At 36.9% G+C, this 16,781-nt stretch overlaps 1 protein-coding gene across 4 annotated transcripts in view; it reads left to right on the top strand.

The window, feature by feature from the left end:
- Positions 1-4,669: 4,669 nt before the first annotated feature.
- Positions 4,670-16,781, top strand: part of WDR33 (WD repeat domain 33) — a 53,507-nt gene continuing 41,395 nt past the window's right edge. For all 4 annotated transcript variants that reach the window (XM_009639504.2, XM_035894965.1, XM_035894966.1 and 1 more), the window contains exons 1-6: positions 4,670-4,894; positions 7,303-7,371; positions 7,777-7,881; positions 8,525-8,620; positions 9,115-9,266; positions 11,023-11,120. In XM_009639504.2, coding sequence (XP_009637799.1) covers positions 4,691-4,894; positions 7,303-7,371; positions 7,777-7,881; positions 8,525-8,620; positions 9,115-9,266; positions 11,023-11,120 — 724 coding nt within the window. In that variant the 5' untranslated portion in view covers positions 4,670-4,690. The remainder of the gene's footprint in view (positions 4,895-7,302; positions 7,372-7,776; positions 7,882-8,524; positions 8,621-9,114; positions 9,267-11,022; positions 11,121-16,781) is intronic.

The following is a 16,781-nucleotide window of genomic DNA, read 5'->3' as shown; positions in this document are numbered from 1 at the left end:
TATGCTGACTTTGCATTGTGGTGTTCTTATCTTGTACTTCTGCCTCAGAAAGCTGAAGTGGTTCTACTGTTACAGTGTTTTTTTCACTGAATGACCTGAAACCATGTTTTAGAGTCCTATGTGCTATTGCAATGCAAATAATTACTATTAATTTTCACTGTTTCTCTTACACTGTAAAAGTGCTTGCTTTAAAGCCTACGTGTACTTTGTTTAAACTGGCATTTAAAGTAGTAGTATACAGATACACTCTGGAAACTTCTAGCACCTGGTTTAGCCATTTCAGGGGAATGTCTTTTAAACTGCAGCGTGTTCGGTGGTGGTGGGCAGCACAGGGTTTGCAAAGGAACTGCCTGCTTGTGTTCTCCAGGAGAATTAGCCTTCTGTTTTACCATTTGGAAACATCCTTTTCTTTTGATGTATTTGGGTTACTACTCACTGTACTGTACTCAAGTTGCTTTCACTTAAGTGAAAAATAACTATGCACATTTTAATTACCAGTTATTGCACTTCATTAGTGATCTTTACTTTTTGGGTAAACTGTATAAAATTTGTCAAGATTATACATAAATTGAATTTTTTTTCTTTTATTATTGAGCTACCTGTAAGAAGTGATGGATGTAATTTAAGCCATGACACTCTCTTTTTCTTCAAACTTTATCTGATTAATCCAGTGTAGAAGGATGCTTTGGTGTTTTGTGTCATTAGCCCAGTTTGTTTTATTTCAATTTAGTGAAGTTGTGTGTGTTGCTTTGGTTGCATGATTTCAGGCCGCAAGGTCCAAATCTGTCAATTTTCAAAACTTAGTGTGAGATTCATTTGGATATTAAAGAAACAGCCATACCCAAATAAGATGATAACGTAACAATATTAGTAACTGAAATAGTGTCATTTTTGTAGCCTTATTTGAATACACGAACTAAGTGGCAACCATTTTCTGCAATGGGCTAATACTGTATGTGGCTTTTCTCTTTTAAAAAGCAAGCAAACTCCACAAATCCGTGTGTCTTGTGACAGCATGCTGCCCTGGGTATAAGCTCATCCTCAGCTTTTTTGATTTTTAGCTCTATTCTATAGCCATGTCCCTCTAATGACTCGATAGCATTAGTAAACCAGCCATCCTTATGGCACTGTTGGGAACGAATGACAGGCTTGCTCTGTTGCAAGTGTGCTCGTTGACAGTTAAGGAACAGCGATTGACACAAGCTCCTATCAGAAGCTTCTTGAGTTCTGTTGTGCAGTGTCTTCTACACAATTCTCTCTTACCTGAATTCTTTTTAATTTATCTTTTTTTTTTTTTAAACCTGTGTCTATTTGTCAGGTTTCTCATTCACACTCTCTTGACTGACCTTGCTCCTCACTTAGTGTTTTTGCTTCTATAGTTACTCCCACTCTTACTGTGTTTCTTCTAACTTGTCTTTGGAGTTTTTTTGTCCATCTAGTCCTATTCGTGCCTTCAGTTTCATGTCAGATGTGCCCTCATTTATTCCCCAATTTGACGGCATTTTCCAGGCTTTCTTTTGTCATCTTAGCTGAAAGGTAGACCCAGTTACTTATCTTCCAGTGTTTCTGGATGGCCTTATCTTTCCTCAGTGAATTCATTATATATTCTCTGTGTATCCCCAAATACACTTACCCCCCAAATGTGTAAAAGCTAGTCAGCTTTGAAGGGGCATTTGTGGGGATAGAAAGGGGGAAGCTGACAGCCAGCTCTCTGAAAAGTCATGTTTCTGTTGCATGAAAGGATGCATGGAAGAATGGCATACAAAAATTCAATTCACAGTTTGAATTGTGATAAAAGTATAATGAACTAGAAGAGAATAGCAATTAATCGGTACCATTACTCTCCAGAAACAATAAAATAAGAGCTGACGTATTCTTGATGTTAGAAAAAATCCTGATGTTGATGGAGCCTTCCATTGAAACCCTTGTTGATGGATTCTAAGATAAAAACAAAGTTTGATTATGCATTGTCCTCATGTTTGTTTGCATGTTTCTACTCGCAGCAGGAGCTTTATGAATTCAGACATTTCTTTGGCCAATACAAAAAATCTGAAGGAGAGCCTGTTGAGGCATTGTTTTGTCCAATAAAAGACAAAGTAGGATACTGATAGCTTAAATGGGTATATTTGTCTTTGGAAATAAATGCTCCAGTTTCACCTGATAGCTGAATTTGTACCAAAAACACCCTTCACTTCTAAAGCTTCTTTGTTTGGAAGCTTCACTCTGTGTGCATATACACACACCTATATGTGCACACACACTTTTTTATATATATGTCATATGTATATGGTATGCAAACATGAATTGGACGTAAGGATATTACATGGAAACATGGAAAAAAGCATGATCTTTGAGGCATTATTAGAAGAAAATGGTCATGAACAGCTGGGTAAACAAAAACATTTTTGCAAGTTTGTAACTGCAAGTAGGAGGCTTCTTGTGATAGAGACAGTTATCAGAAGTTGGAGAAGCAGCTTAGAACATAAACAGAACATAAACCCGTCATTTTCCTGACTCTGTCATTTCAGTTGTCATGTTGTAGTTGTGATGTCACATATTTTGTTATAATAATGAACTTGGAAGCGTCTGTAGGCATGAAGAGCTGTAATTAGCATGTTGATGCCTTTGATCACCTTTTAAACAGTAGGTTTTGCTGATGTTGACTGCATATTAAGTGAATGTTGTTTATGCTAATCTAAGGTAGGCACTGTTTGTGATAGTTTTAGGTATGTCCAATCTAAATTGATCCATATCATAGCTAATGCTTTATTTACCTATGTCTGTAATTGAAATTAAAATTCTTTGGGAGAGTTTGTTTTCTTGAAAGATGAGAATAAATGATGATTTACCCTGTTGCTTTGGAGTGTTTCTCTAAAAAGTAATTTTTATGTAATGTTTTCTTGCAAATATATCTGATCAAGGGTTTTTGGAAGCCCCAGAATATGTCTTTGTCTGCACTCTTGGTCTTGGTTCTTGAGATTTGCTTTTGCATTGCCTATAAGAGAGTATAGGTGTGTGGCTTTGAAAAATATCTTTTTTTTTTTTCCTCTCTGGTTTAAAACACTAGTTGGGATAAGAGTGTGTATATCTTTAGACTTGAGAGAGATTAGCACTGAAAATATTCTTGTATTTTTTTCCCCGAGTAATGCATACACTTTTAAAACCACATTAAAATACTTCATTAATGGACTTGCATGTTTAATGCGAGCTTGATTTGCTTGTTTGAAGAAGCTGCTTTCTCTTTTTTGATATAAAACCACTACTATCCTTTTAATTTTACCTTTGAGATTTAACACCTGAAACTTTCTGTACAACAGTTAGCTACCTTCTGGCAAGTTGTAAGAGAATCTGAGATGGTGTTACGAGTACTTGATGTACTTCCTGCATGAGAAAGTTATGATACTTAAGCTTGTGTGAAACAAGAAAAAATGTTGTAGTAATTGTGATGTTACAGTGCTGTTATGGATGTGGCAGTATTTGGAGGTAGACCAGGTGTCTTTTTATTGGTATTGGGCAGCTTTCAGGCAAATGAGCCTTTCAGCCAGGCAGTGAAGGTTTGTTTATTTGAAAGCTGGTCTCTTTCCAGTTATACAAGTTGATCTAACAAAAAGATACTATTCCTGCCAAACATTTTAAATTTCCTTACTTCATTTAAGGTTATTACTTTACTTTGGACTTGTTTGTCTTGAAGGGATAATAGTTGTAATGGCTTTAGTTTGGGTTTTCCCCTTGTATGTTAGAGTTGTTTGTGTAGCTAACAGCCAGGTTAGTTTTATAGCTGGCCTGATGCACTTTCAGTTAGCAGGGGAAAGGAGCGTGTGTCTTCCAGGTTTGCAGAGCCCCTGAAGAAGGTTAATCCCTGCCCTGTGCCAACAAACTGATATTTAAAGGGCAACTAGTAGTTTTCAGTGTGAAGAGGTTGCTATGATCTCATCATTTAAGGATTTTACAGACTGAAAAATGAGGTTTTAGACTCATTTCCCTCTATCAGAAAAAAAAATCTGAATTTTTTTCCCTGCCCCTCACGTTTTCTTAACATTCTCAGTGGGTCTTGTTGGGGGGAAGTTATATTTGGTTACATTTATCAAACCTTGATAAATACGTAGTCCATTTAATTTTCGATAATGGAATTGAAAGTATACCTACAGGTTGAATGTGATCTGTGGTGTATTAACTAGGAGTTATGTAAAAGGAATGTAATTCTATTTCCAGGCTCTAGAATAAGGTTTTGAGGCAGCCATTTAAAACTTTTTTCCTTGTTAATAGTTAAATTAACTTGTAACTAATGTGGTGTTTCCTGTTTTATATTGAATCTGAAATATCTTCTGTTGAAGGGTCTTACATTTCTTGCGTTTATTTATACTGTTGTTACTAAGACGTTCTTTTCCTGCACAGTTCTAGTTTAGGGATGCTAATGCAAACTTTATAGTGATCTGTTTCAATACGAAATTTCTCTTGATAGAGAACAAAGTATTTAATGACTTTAATGTCAGTGTTACGCGGCACAGGGGAATAATAATTATCGTTCAGAGGAACCCGTAAATATTTCTTTGCAATAAACAGTGATTTATGAAGTTGTTATTCATCAATGTAAACTTAAGGCAGTGGAGATATTAATGGAGGATTTTTGTCATTATTGTATAGTAACCTGGTGTTTCACTTTTTGCAGTCTTTCGGAAACAAGATAGCCATGGCCACAGAAATTGGCTCCCCGCCCCGATTTTTCCATATGCCGAGGTTCCAGCACCAGGCACCTCGGCAGCTGTTCTACAAAAGACCTGATTTTGCACAGCAGCAAGCAATGCAACAGCTTACTTTTGATGGGAAGCGGATGAGAAAAGCTGTGAACCGAAAGACCATAGACTACAATCCCTCTGTAATTAAATATTTGGAGGTTAGTTAATTTTCTGGTTTTGTTTGAAAAACTTTTTTCCTTCCTGAAATTTGTGATTGTGCTTTTGAGTGTCCATAGAGCGTTCTGGAATACTGGGAGATCTGTTGCTGCGTTTTCAAACTAAGTGACAAATGCTTTTAAATTTGGTATAGTATGAATACAAAAGGGTTTGGTCCTTGGTAATAAAACTGCACATATAGACAGCTGATTTCATAGTTTGTGTAAACACCAATTCTTACATTTTGTGTTGGAATTCCAACTTGAGTGCAGCTGAGTGTCTTTTGTGATGTTCTGACTGTTCAGTGAACATAAGAACTCATAAATAATGTCATTGTTCTTTTGCTTTGAAATAGAAATTTCCTGAAATGGGAAATCATTACCCCTTCCCCTCTAAAACCAGGGCACGATAATAATGTTTTCTCATCATTTTACTAAATAGCACTGCAACTTGCACTGTGGTCTTTGAAAATCCCTTTCGGTACAGTTAATAGATACAGAACAACTTAAATGAAGTTTTGTTGAATGAATGTTTCTGTAAAAATGTTTATTTAGCTTCCTGATGGGGTGGTATTAATTTCTTAAGAAATACAATTTTATGATCAAGATTTACTGTACAAGTGCTGGATATTAGCTTAGAAGAAATAGAATAAAATCTGTAAATACAGGAATTGTTGGAATCTCAACAGTGACATTGAGAAAACATGATGAAATTAACTCTATCTGCTGTGGCCAGTGCATGATTATAGCTTGTAAGTGTTAACACTTAGATGGTATTCTTAATAATAAACTTAAATTATTTTCTAAGACCTGTTTCAACACCAAACTCTTAAAACATAAGATTATGTTTTAGGAATGCCCTTGTCGTGGTTTAACCCCAACCTGCAACTAAGCACCACACAGATACTCGCTCACTTCCCTGCTCCCCAGTGGGATGGGGGAGAGAATTGGGGGGAGGGGGAAAGTAAAACCCATGGGTTGAGATAAAGTTTAATAAAACAGCAGAGGAAAAGAATAATTGTAATAATGATAAGAGAATATACAAAACAAGTGATGCACAATGCAGTTGCTCACCACCTGCTGACCGATGCCCAGCCTGTCCCTGAGCAGTGGTTGCTGCTTCCCAGCCAGCTCCCCACAGTTTATATCTGGAGCATGATGTCATATGGTCTGGAATAGCCCTTTGGTCAGCTGGGGTCAGCTGTGCCCCCTCCCAGCTTCTTGTGCCCCTGGCAGAGCAGGGGAAGCTGAAAAGTCCTTGACTGGTGTAAGCCCTGCTTAGCAACAGCTAAAACATCAGTGTGTTATCAACATTTTTCTCATCCTAAATCCAAAACACAGCACTATGCCAGCTACTAGGAAGAAAATTAAGTCTATCCCAGCTGAAACCAGGACAGCCTGAAAAAAGATTCTATTAGTAGTGGACTAATTATAAAAAAATAACTTATTAGTTCAGGACCTTTTTTACTGTGACAGAAATAAGCACCCTCAAACTTCTGTTTATTAAAAAGAGGACAACAACAAAAAAACAGATCTGTATATTTTGGACACTTACACAAAATTAGGATATACCAGAATTCCATTTCAGTCCCAGCTTCAATATTGCTGATTTAATTTGATGTGCTTCTCTAAAAAAAAAAATGAGAAAAATGGTGTATATGTAACTTGCTCTTGGCTTAAGAAATTCTAGCGAACTGTGGTAGTGTATGCTGGAAATGTTTTACCTAGAATTTTAGTTTACATTTCTGATACGTACACAGATCCAAATTGGTAAATATCTACAGAAAGAAGCTGAAATAATTTCACTTTTAATTTTTGTAAAGTGTTTTTGAAAAGGTTGTACTTCACAGCTCACAGAATTTAACTAATTGAAGGCATTTTTATCCCCTGGTGGTCTTAAGTTGTATCCATTTGAATGCATTATTATCTTTATGCTTCAGCCACAGAAGCTTCCTTTCTAGCTCATGTCACTATGTGGGATTTCATTTAGAGTTCATCAGCACAGCTCCTAATGGTGTAAATGCTTATCCTGAAAGGAAGGCTTTTGAAGTGATTGAACGTGCTTCTTGTAAGAGTACCTGTTAGCCTGGGCAGCAAAGTACCAGTCATCTTTGTTACAATTATGTGGCTTATTACATAGGACTGCTCCTTTCATATTGTTAAGCTGCAATTTTAAATGAGCTGCTTTACTCTGGTGAAATTAAGACTTAAACATTCTTCAATCTTTTGGTTATGCTGTACAAAATTTTACAGGCTTCCTGAGACTGAAGTCTTTTAACTGAGTTTATTCTAAAAATCTTTGGAGTGCTTTGGAATTTCCCAAACAGGCTGTCAATGTGTTCCTTATTTTCTGTTATTTAACGATAAGGTGTAGTGGCGGTATGAACTTGTTCTTGTTTTCCTCTTTCCAGAATAGAGTATGGCAGAGAGACCAGCGAGATATGCGAGCAATCCAGCCTGATGCAGGATATTATAATGATGTAAGTAAAATCTTTTTAAGGATTCTGCCCATCAGCTGAGGCTATCTTTTTGTCCACAAGAGGCCTTAAAGACACAAAGGGTATCTTCACTCTACATTATCTTGTTCTGTTGCAATCCTTGTCTACGAAGAGAACCAGGAACTGAATAGCCTTTTAGTTTTTGGATGTGAGAACTCTCATCAAGTTGCAAACTCATTGAACTTGCAAAGCAGCTCTTGAAGATGATGGTTCTGGATGTTTCAGATAGTTGGTAGAAACATGCAAAAGTCTTTATGATTTACTTCCAATAATATCCCTGCAAATGAAAAACTTGCTTTTCCAAAAATAGGTGTTCAGAATGTGTGCTTCTCTTGCAGTTTCTGGCGAGCAGTGTCATTATTAAATCTTTTGTTTCTTCTCTCATAGTTGGTCCCTCCTATAGGAATGCTGAACAACCCTATGAACGCTGTGACAACAAAGTTTGTTCGGACATCTACTAATAAAGTAAAATGCCCAGTGTTTGTTGTCAGGGTGAGTATAGTGTTAGTTATACTTAGCTGTATTGTCTTAATTTAAATTACAGTCATATTCTTAACTGAAGAGAGAAACAAGATCACAGTTAAAGCATTTCCAAATAAAACTTGCATGTGCGATATATAGACTATTTCTGTAGCTAGTCTTTCTGTGGAGGGTTTTAGGAAATTAATTGCTAAGGTCTGAGCACAAAAAAATTCTTACTCAAGAGTTTGAGGTGGGTTTTTTTGTTTTTTCATTTGGGGCGGCTAATATATCTTGACTTTCAGAAAAAAAGGCAATTAGGTCTCTGTGATGTTTGACTCTTGTAGCATCTTTTTAACAACTTTTCTGTGATGTCAGCAGTATTGTTTAGTATGGATATTGTGTGCTAGAAATGTATTGGTGTCAGTAAGCTGTTTCTTCTCTACAACTAGATTTTTTTCATTGCTTTTACAGTGGGTTTTGTCCTGTTGTTACAAAAGTCAAAAGCCCTCTGGCACAGTTCTGCATTTTTGTCTATCTTGCATTGTTTGGAAAGTAACTTAGTAAATTCCAGTTCTGCAGATACCCTGGAAGAAGCTTATGATTTATTTGGACGATTGTGAAGAAATATTTGAATGTTATATTTGCACAGTTTAGTTAAATTTTTCTTTTGCAGTGGACTCCTGAGGGGAGACGCTTGGTCACTGGTGCATCTAGTGGAGAGTTCACTTTATGGAATGGACTGACTTTCAATTTTGAAACGATATTGCAGGTAAATTCATCTATCAAGATTTCTGTGTATTTCCTTGAGGTTTCAGAGCATGATTTAGGAACACATCTTTACCCTGCTCATCATGGGTCTGTGGTCTAAATGTGGTAATGGGAGCCTTAGAGGTCTTCCTTTTTTAATTCTGCTCTGACCCTATGTCAGACCGTGGCTATAGACAATTCATTTAACGCTTCTCATTCCATCTCCATATGCTATACTAACTTCTCAAGAACATACTATGAGTATTTGTAATAATAAAGAAACACTTTGGAAACAAAATGCAAATACTCTTCATTTATTATTTAGAAGTCTATTGTATACAAAGTAAGGGAATTATTTTTTTCCCCCCACAGTAACATCCTGAATCTAACTAGATCATCATTATTTTCATTTCTTCGTTGGCAGCTGTTAAGTAGGAACTTTGCTAACTTTTGTGTTTGTGTGGGTCAGACCGTATTTGAATGTGTTTGCTAGAAGTTTTGTTTCTGAATTTACAGGCTCACGACAGCCCTGTAAGGGCTATGACTTGGTCACACAATGATATGTGGATGCTGACAGCAGACCACGGGGGATATGTGAAATACTGGCAGTCCAACATGAACAACGTCAAGATGTTCCAGGCACATAAGGAGGCGATTAGAGAGGCCAGGTTTATACACAATATACCATTTTCTGTAGTACCTATTGCCATGATTAGACTGTTCTCTAAGTGTATTCTGGGTGCAGAAATGCATGGGTTCTGTCAGATTCTGGGAAACTTCCTGCACCACATAAACACAATATTTTCTTTTGTTTCCACATTCTCACCGTTTTGCTGGCACCTTTCTGAATTAGTATTGTCCCAGTATCCGCCTCTGCAATATGTTAGAGATGTATTTGTCTGCCGCATTTTGCACTGGTATTCTTTTCATTTTTATATGGTGACGATGTGTATCAGTTATTCCTTTTTATACGCACTGTGTAAGACAACAATTTCATTCCAAATAAAGAATTCAGTCTTTAATAATCTAACTGAATAAAATATAAAGCCTTCAGAAATAAAACACCTGCATAGTTCTCACAAAATAATAAAACACTAAATAAAGTGAAGAACTGCTTGGCTTGGTGAAGCCAAGACTTCCAGTAATACTAAATACCCACGCAGACTGCCACATACAGAAGTCTAATGTTAATACTGAATGGGTTCTTCAAGTTTGAAACTGTAAGCAAGCCATTGAAAAGAAGACTGTAGGATATTCTCTTGGTTCAGTGTTGATGCCTCAGCTGTGCAAATGTCTATACAAAAAATGGAATCTAAAGTGATACTATCAGTAAGATGTAAATGAAGGATGTTTCTAAAGCAAACCTGCACATAATCTTTAGTAAGATATGGAAATGTTTTTAAAGTAAGCCTGAAGAGAAGCTGCAGATCCAAAATGAAGCTAAAGCAGTGTTTCTTCGGGTTCAGGTGCTGGCCCTTGGTGATAAAGGTTCACTGCCGCAAAACCACTTTCTACTAAAGTCACCATTTTTCTTTGATAGGGTGCAGCATTTTCTGCCAGAGTTTGGTTATGAGAAGTGCTTACATTGGATTCAGTTACTGTCTGACTATCATGGCTATATACTGAATTTCTCTACTATTTTAAGCCCTTTCCTGATCATAAAGATCCAGGATTTCACAAGGGCTCCATCATGGTCTTTCACTGCACTAGGAAGGAAGTGAGTGCCTGTCAGTTGCTGGAGATGTTCTGGCCCTAATCACGTGGCTAAATAACTCCTTGCTTTTCCAGGGACTTTCATCAAGTGATACTGACTGGAAGCTGCTTCTGTGTCTGTAGGATTCTTTTCATGGTGTTGATGGGGTGTAATAAGAGGGATTTTTTCCAAATTACTTTTACAATAAGTGGTACACTTGTTTTATATATACAATTTTTTCAACAGTTAATCCAACTAGCATTTTCCTGTGACCAGCATTCCCTTATTTTTGCTTCTCTGCTGCAAAGCACCTGTGGCTGAAGAGGAGTCTTTTCCTAAGAACTGTTCTCCCGTGTTCTACACAGTGTCACTTTCTTATGGTATTACCAAACATGAAAATCTAGGGTGACAGTTACTAAATCGTATTGATGTTGCTTCTCATCCTGCAGAGAAGGCGCTACCGTGTGCAGTCGTAGGTAGGAAGGTGCTAAGAATAAATTCTGGATTTTTTCCTCATGTGACAGGGGACTGCAATGCAATAGTAATCCTATGCTAAATTCATGTCTTGTGAAGTGTCATTTGGCAGGCACCGTATTCACTTAAAAGTCCCTGTGTTCAAATGCATCTTTCAGTGTATAACACATTACAGTATAATTTTGCCCTGTCTGAGAAGCATAGATAATCTGTTAAATGCTGACTTCTTTCCCCTGCTGTGTGTCTTCATGTAACAGTTTCTCACCCACGGATAATAAATTTGCTACATGCTCTGACGACGGCACTGTTAGAATCTGGGACTTTCTACGTTGCCATGAGGAGAGAATTCTTCGAGGTATGTGTACCAAAAGTACTGATTGGGGTATTTCAGGAGGGGGAAAACCTTTTTTTAAATAGGTGTTCACAATACAGAAGTATCAGCTTGTCTACATTTTTGTATTACATCCCTGTCTTAAATCCTCCAAACAAGTTTTTGTTTGGCTGCTGCTGTAGGTGCCTTATAATATTCAGATAGGCTGCAGTTCACAATGGCGTTACTCTGTTTACTGTCCACTTCAGCTCTAAACAATGGAGGTGGATGTAAGGACACTTTCTCTACTGCTAATGTTGGTAGAAACAGCTGTTTCTGGATCAGGAATACATTTATCTTTCTCCAAAGCGTAATCTTTGTGACCACTTTTACTTCAGAACACACATCTTCACGCAGCGGATTCTGTTCTTTTCATGGGAGTGCCTTCCATTCTGGTTTCTTCAGAGGCAAGGTAGTCGCTTTTTCTCAGTTCTTAAGAAAAGAAGAGCATTTAAGTAGAGAAAACAAGCACATTTTGATCACATCATGCATAGCACACGCAAATAATCCTAGCATCAGTTCAGTAGTTTTCTGTCCACCATTGTGTACGCTAACTTCTGGTGCCTTTCCACTGGCCTTGTTGAGCTTTCTCTTTCTCTTGTTGCAATCTTACTGAGCAATAACAATAGCTTCTGACAACTATTCCTTTCTTGCAGAAGATGTCAAAGGCACATAATTTTATAGGTGAATATATTACAGACTACCATGAGATTGGGGGTTGTAGGCATGCAGATAAACTGTAAAGAAGGTATGCAATAAAATGATGGAATTTCAGTTTTGGGTGTGTGAGCTTGTTCAGTGCTTTCCTAAACTAAGGATTTTTCTTTTTTTAAACCATGCTTCCAACTTGCACCTGCATTGTGTATTTTATGAAGTAGAGCTCTCCCTGTTTCTTTTGACTCTTAAGCTCTCTTCTTGTTTTACTAATACATTACTCTTAAACATCACTACTTTGAAAAGACATTGGGCTCCAGCGTTCTTGCAATAATGATATTCTAACAGAATCTGTGCACAGATGTTGTGGTAGATGTGTTCTTTGCAGGAGCTGGTGAGCAAATTTCTAAGCTGTATCACTTATACCTGTTACTCTGGGAGGACCCAAACGGATTTGGGACTGTTTTGCTTGATGCTTTAGGAAAAAATAATTCTGCGCTAAGCACATTGTATATTCTCCCCCAGGTTTGTAGTAACTAGTCATTTAAACCATGTGGAGGAAATGGGGATTGCCTCCATACAGAGTTGTCAAGATTATAAAAATCCCTCCAACTCTTCTACATTCTTTTAATGTTCTGCATAAAGTAGGAGGAGTAAAGCATTTAATTCAGGCCATAAGGAACAGAACTTGCATTACATTTCCTTCTGTTACCTTGCATACTTGAACATTGTGATTGTGACTATATCTCAAATAGAATTATGCTTTAATTTCTTACAGCTCATACATCGCAATATACACTTCTTAGTTTGCAAAACAGCTCCATAAAGAATATATTTGCTTTAACTTAAATGATGTACTCACAATACACTTCATCTTTTATGTAATTTGGAAATATTTTGAAAACTTTACATCACTGGATGAAATTGGACAGAGCAGATTATTCCTTGTTTCTGCTGTCAGATAAGAAGAAAAAAAAAAACAACCAAAACCAAACACCACCACCAAAAAATCTCCCACAACAAAACAAAAGTAATACCCAAACCCCTGAGTGTTGGGGGCGGGAGGATGGTTTCTGCAAAGCATACAAATTTGATTTGCTTTTGGTCCCTACCACTATTGCTAAATATGATCAGAAGACATATTTGGAAGAGCTGTATGCATAATGCTTGGGTAGCTGTCTTGGTGGAAAATATAAGCTTTCGTTTTGTTACTTGGAGTTCAGAACTTAGGCTTTAGGGAACTGATCTTCAGCTTTTTGCTTCTCCATGTGCATTGTACTTTTACGTATTTAGGAGTGTGACACGTGAAACTTCACTTAGTACAGCCTTCAGAATATGTAAATACTCATGCTGCTGCCATTCCAAAGCTAGTGATATGTAAACTAATATTCTGGTGGCACTTCATTAAAAATACTTCATTACATACAAAAAGTGTTTAGATCAAATACCATGCTAAGGAATGTTTTTTATTTCCTACTTACACAAACCGTGCTTCAGCTATTACGGTTAATATTGGTGCTGTGAAGTTGAAGGAATTCTACAGTGTAGTTTAGATCCAAAGCTTCACTTAGTATGTTAATGTATTCTTCAGGTTATCTCACTGAATTGCAAAAATCAAAAGCAGCTATGAATTTATGGTCAGAAGTGTTCATTAAAAGATTATCACTCACAGAGATACAATATCAATATATCATTATGCGTACTGATTTTTCAGTAACAAATTAAGGAACATATTTTTAAAAATAGACTTGAGGACTTTAACATTAAAGAATGCTTTTAAAGTAATTCTATAAAGACCATTAAAGGTACTGGGATAAACTTTGCTGATATAGAAAGGACAAAGTTCTGTAGACTTGTTACAGATCTTTTTGTCTGCACTGGAACGAACAAATATAACTTATGTCTATTATTTGATGAAATGGTTCCCTTTACTTGAAACTAGTCTGGAGGAACAGTGCTAGTCTTACCTTCTAAAGAGGATTGGAAAAACAAATTGAAAGTGTTAAATTACGTAGGACTACTTCTTAAGGTTTGCTGGAGTTCTTTCAGCTGTCTACAGTAGGCTACACTATTTTTTCAGTAGTTAAAGCCATGAATACGTGGGCTGCATGAGAAAAACTTAGTAACTGTGGTCAGCTGCCTTTTAATTTGTCAAAATGAAAATAAACAGGACACGCTGTTTTGTTCTTCATTCGTAATGTCAGAAGTTCTGGATCTTTTTTTCTTTAATCTGGCTCAGAGTCCTTTTGCTGCCCAGCTTTTCACTAATTTATGTTACTTTGCTGCTGTTTCTACCATTGTGGCTTTACAGGGCATAGTAGGTGGAGTTTGGGTGTTTTGTTAGAAGTATGTGCAAATTTATCAGGCTCCTTCTTAATATTGTAAAGAAATAAATAGGATTAAAATCTTCTGTTTCTTGGGGAACCATCTTTAATTCATCTTCAAGTGGATTATCTTGGAAGAACTTGAAGGTGCAGGAAATGGCATTATCACTTATCTGCTTGCCTCCCCTCAGCCCAATTACTGCCTGTCTCTTCTCTTGAAGTAAAGGTTCTGTACTAATTCTGCACTGGTAGGTTTTGTCTCTTAATTTCTGTAATGTTACCATCTTGATGATGATAACAAGTACAGTTTGGTGCACTTGCTAAAATAGACTGGTAGGAAGCGAAGTGATGTTGAAATAAAAACGTTTTTGTTAAAATAACAAGATGTGGAAAACAGTCTATAGCAATATGTTGTTTTCATGTCAATAATCTGTTACTCTGAAAGGCATTTCTAATAGTGGCATTTATTATGAAACACTATCAGGTCTTTAGTCTAAACAGTTGCAGTGAAGTTAATGCCAGGACTTATGTAAACAGCCCCTATTTCTATAAGAACATACCCACTGATGGTTTTTTAATAATGCTAATTCCATCTAGTGGAAAAAAACCCACATTGCAGTAAAAGCTTTGTGTCCCTTTATTTCTTTTGAGAAATTAATGTTATTGATGATTTGACTGGTGGCTGTGGATCTTTGGGTATTGGGTCTGTCCTAATGTATCCTTGACAATGTTTCATGTAGATCATTAGTAAACACATGATTTCTTAATTATTCCTAGCATAAAACCATGCGTTAGAAGGCTACAAACACATCTCAGTGTTGTCAATTCCCCTGTCCACCCTTCTCCTTACTTCCCAGTTGCACACACAAAATCCAGTAGAAATGCATACGTGGGAGGACTGCAAGGTTTTCATTCAGAAGTCTAAATGAGCTATATGTTCGCAGGTTTTCAAAGGCAGCCTGGCTTAAATAGGTCTTTTGGGGAGCATGGCTCTACCCAGCTGTCTGAAGGATGGTAACCCAGGATTTGATATTTTGTAGAGAAGTTTTTCTATTTTCTGGATGTAAAAATGATCTTCCAGCCAACATGGCAGGTTTGGCAAAAGATGTTTCTTACCCGAACCTGAACAATTAAAAGCAATCATGATTCCTTTACATTCTGTCTGGATTTAAAATTTGCAATTTGTAACAACATGTATCTCTTAGTAGTGTGCGATTTACTGTAAGGGAAGTCTTTTGCCTGTCTTTAATAGCTTTGCTCTGCCCGGAATTTCCTGTTCAGGCATAACATCAATGCAAAAACTCATCACCTACAAAATAACATGTACGTGTGTACGTGCGTGCAGAAGTCACAGCAGTCACAGTAAACTTATTTTCTATCTGTTCATAAGTTCTGAAAAAGTGTCTCCACAGCTACTCATACTGAAATAACTGGAGAATTTTTTATTTCATCCTTCTTTCTATTCCGTTTCTGGATCTTCATTAGTAAATGAAATACCACAAAGTGTCTTTAGTTGTTTAACTCTTATTGTATGGTTTGTATACTTCCTGCCTGAAAGTTTTTGATGTCCACTTCTTCAGATAGCAAATCCTCTACTTCAATTCAGAGATGATGTGTTGAGTAGTTAAAAGGAACCTGAGAACCAGAACTACATCTTCAGTTTGGTCCTTCACTTTTAAACAGACAGTAGTAGCTAGCTCTTAGCCTTTGAATGAGGTAACTTCTAAAACTGTTACCTTTTCCTGGAATGAAACTGAACTCTACATTGGCAATTTAAAAGGAAAAAAAAATTCCTGTTGTTGCTGTTAGCATATTTCTTCCCCTTATGTGAGGTTTTTCTGTTGTTTTCCTTGTCTCAGAAGGGAGAGAAAACCCAGCAAATTCAAGAAATGCATGTATGTTGATACTGTATTTCTTGTAAGGAGACATAGTGTTCAAACCTTCAGTTTCTTGTGGGGACTTGCTCCTTTGTGCTGTTAGGATTTCAGCTGTATCTGATATGTCTTTTAGTCTACTGATGCATCCCTACATGAATGAATATTAGAAGGACTTTTCCTCAGAACAAAAGCCCAAGATGAGATGAGACCTGGCTGATATTGGCACCAACCGTATCAATCTAGAGAAGGCAAGTCCTTGAATTTTTGAACTTAAAAAAGATGAGGTGTTTTGAAATGTTAGTATTTAATCAGTTAAGTATCTTTATTCGTAGATTTTAGTATGGCAGTTTATGTTGTAGGTCACTGATCTTCATGAATCATCATTGCCAAAGCAAAGTTTGGGATCAGGGAGAGGAATAAATTGCAGCTAAGTCTTTTGAGGTACAGTTGCACTCTGAATGGCTGCGCATCAACTTTTCTCGTGTTTTATACACAAGAAATGTTAGGGAACTCACTCACTGGGACATTAATAGTGAATCTGTGAGGGTTTTTTTTCTTCATGACCAGTTCAGATCACTTGCACAGTTGGTGATGCAGGAGCCCTTTTGTTCTGCTGTGTGCATTGCACCAGCCCTGTCGCTGCTTCTGTGGTGCTGCATGCATGGAGGACTCTTTACACAGTCTCATTCACTTTTTCACCTCATTGGGAACCCTCTCTGTTGTCTATGTGAGATCAAGAGTTAGAAATCTTACATACAACTTCTGGCTTCATAGATTTAAATTATCATGCA

This window comes from Egretta garzetta, unplaced genomic scaffold (assembly GCF_000687185.1).
Source record: "Egretta garzetta isolate BGI_Z169 unplaced genomic scaffold, ASM68718v1 scaffold775, whole genome shotgun sequence".
NCBI lineage: Eukaryota > Metazoa > Chordata > Aves > Pelecaniformes > Ardeidae > Egretta > Egretta garzetta.
This window is presented reverse-complemented; position numbering and strand designations above follow the sequence as displayed.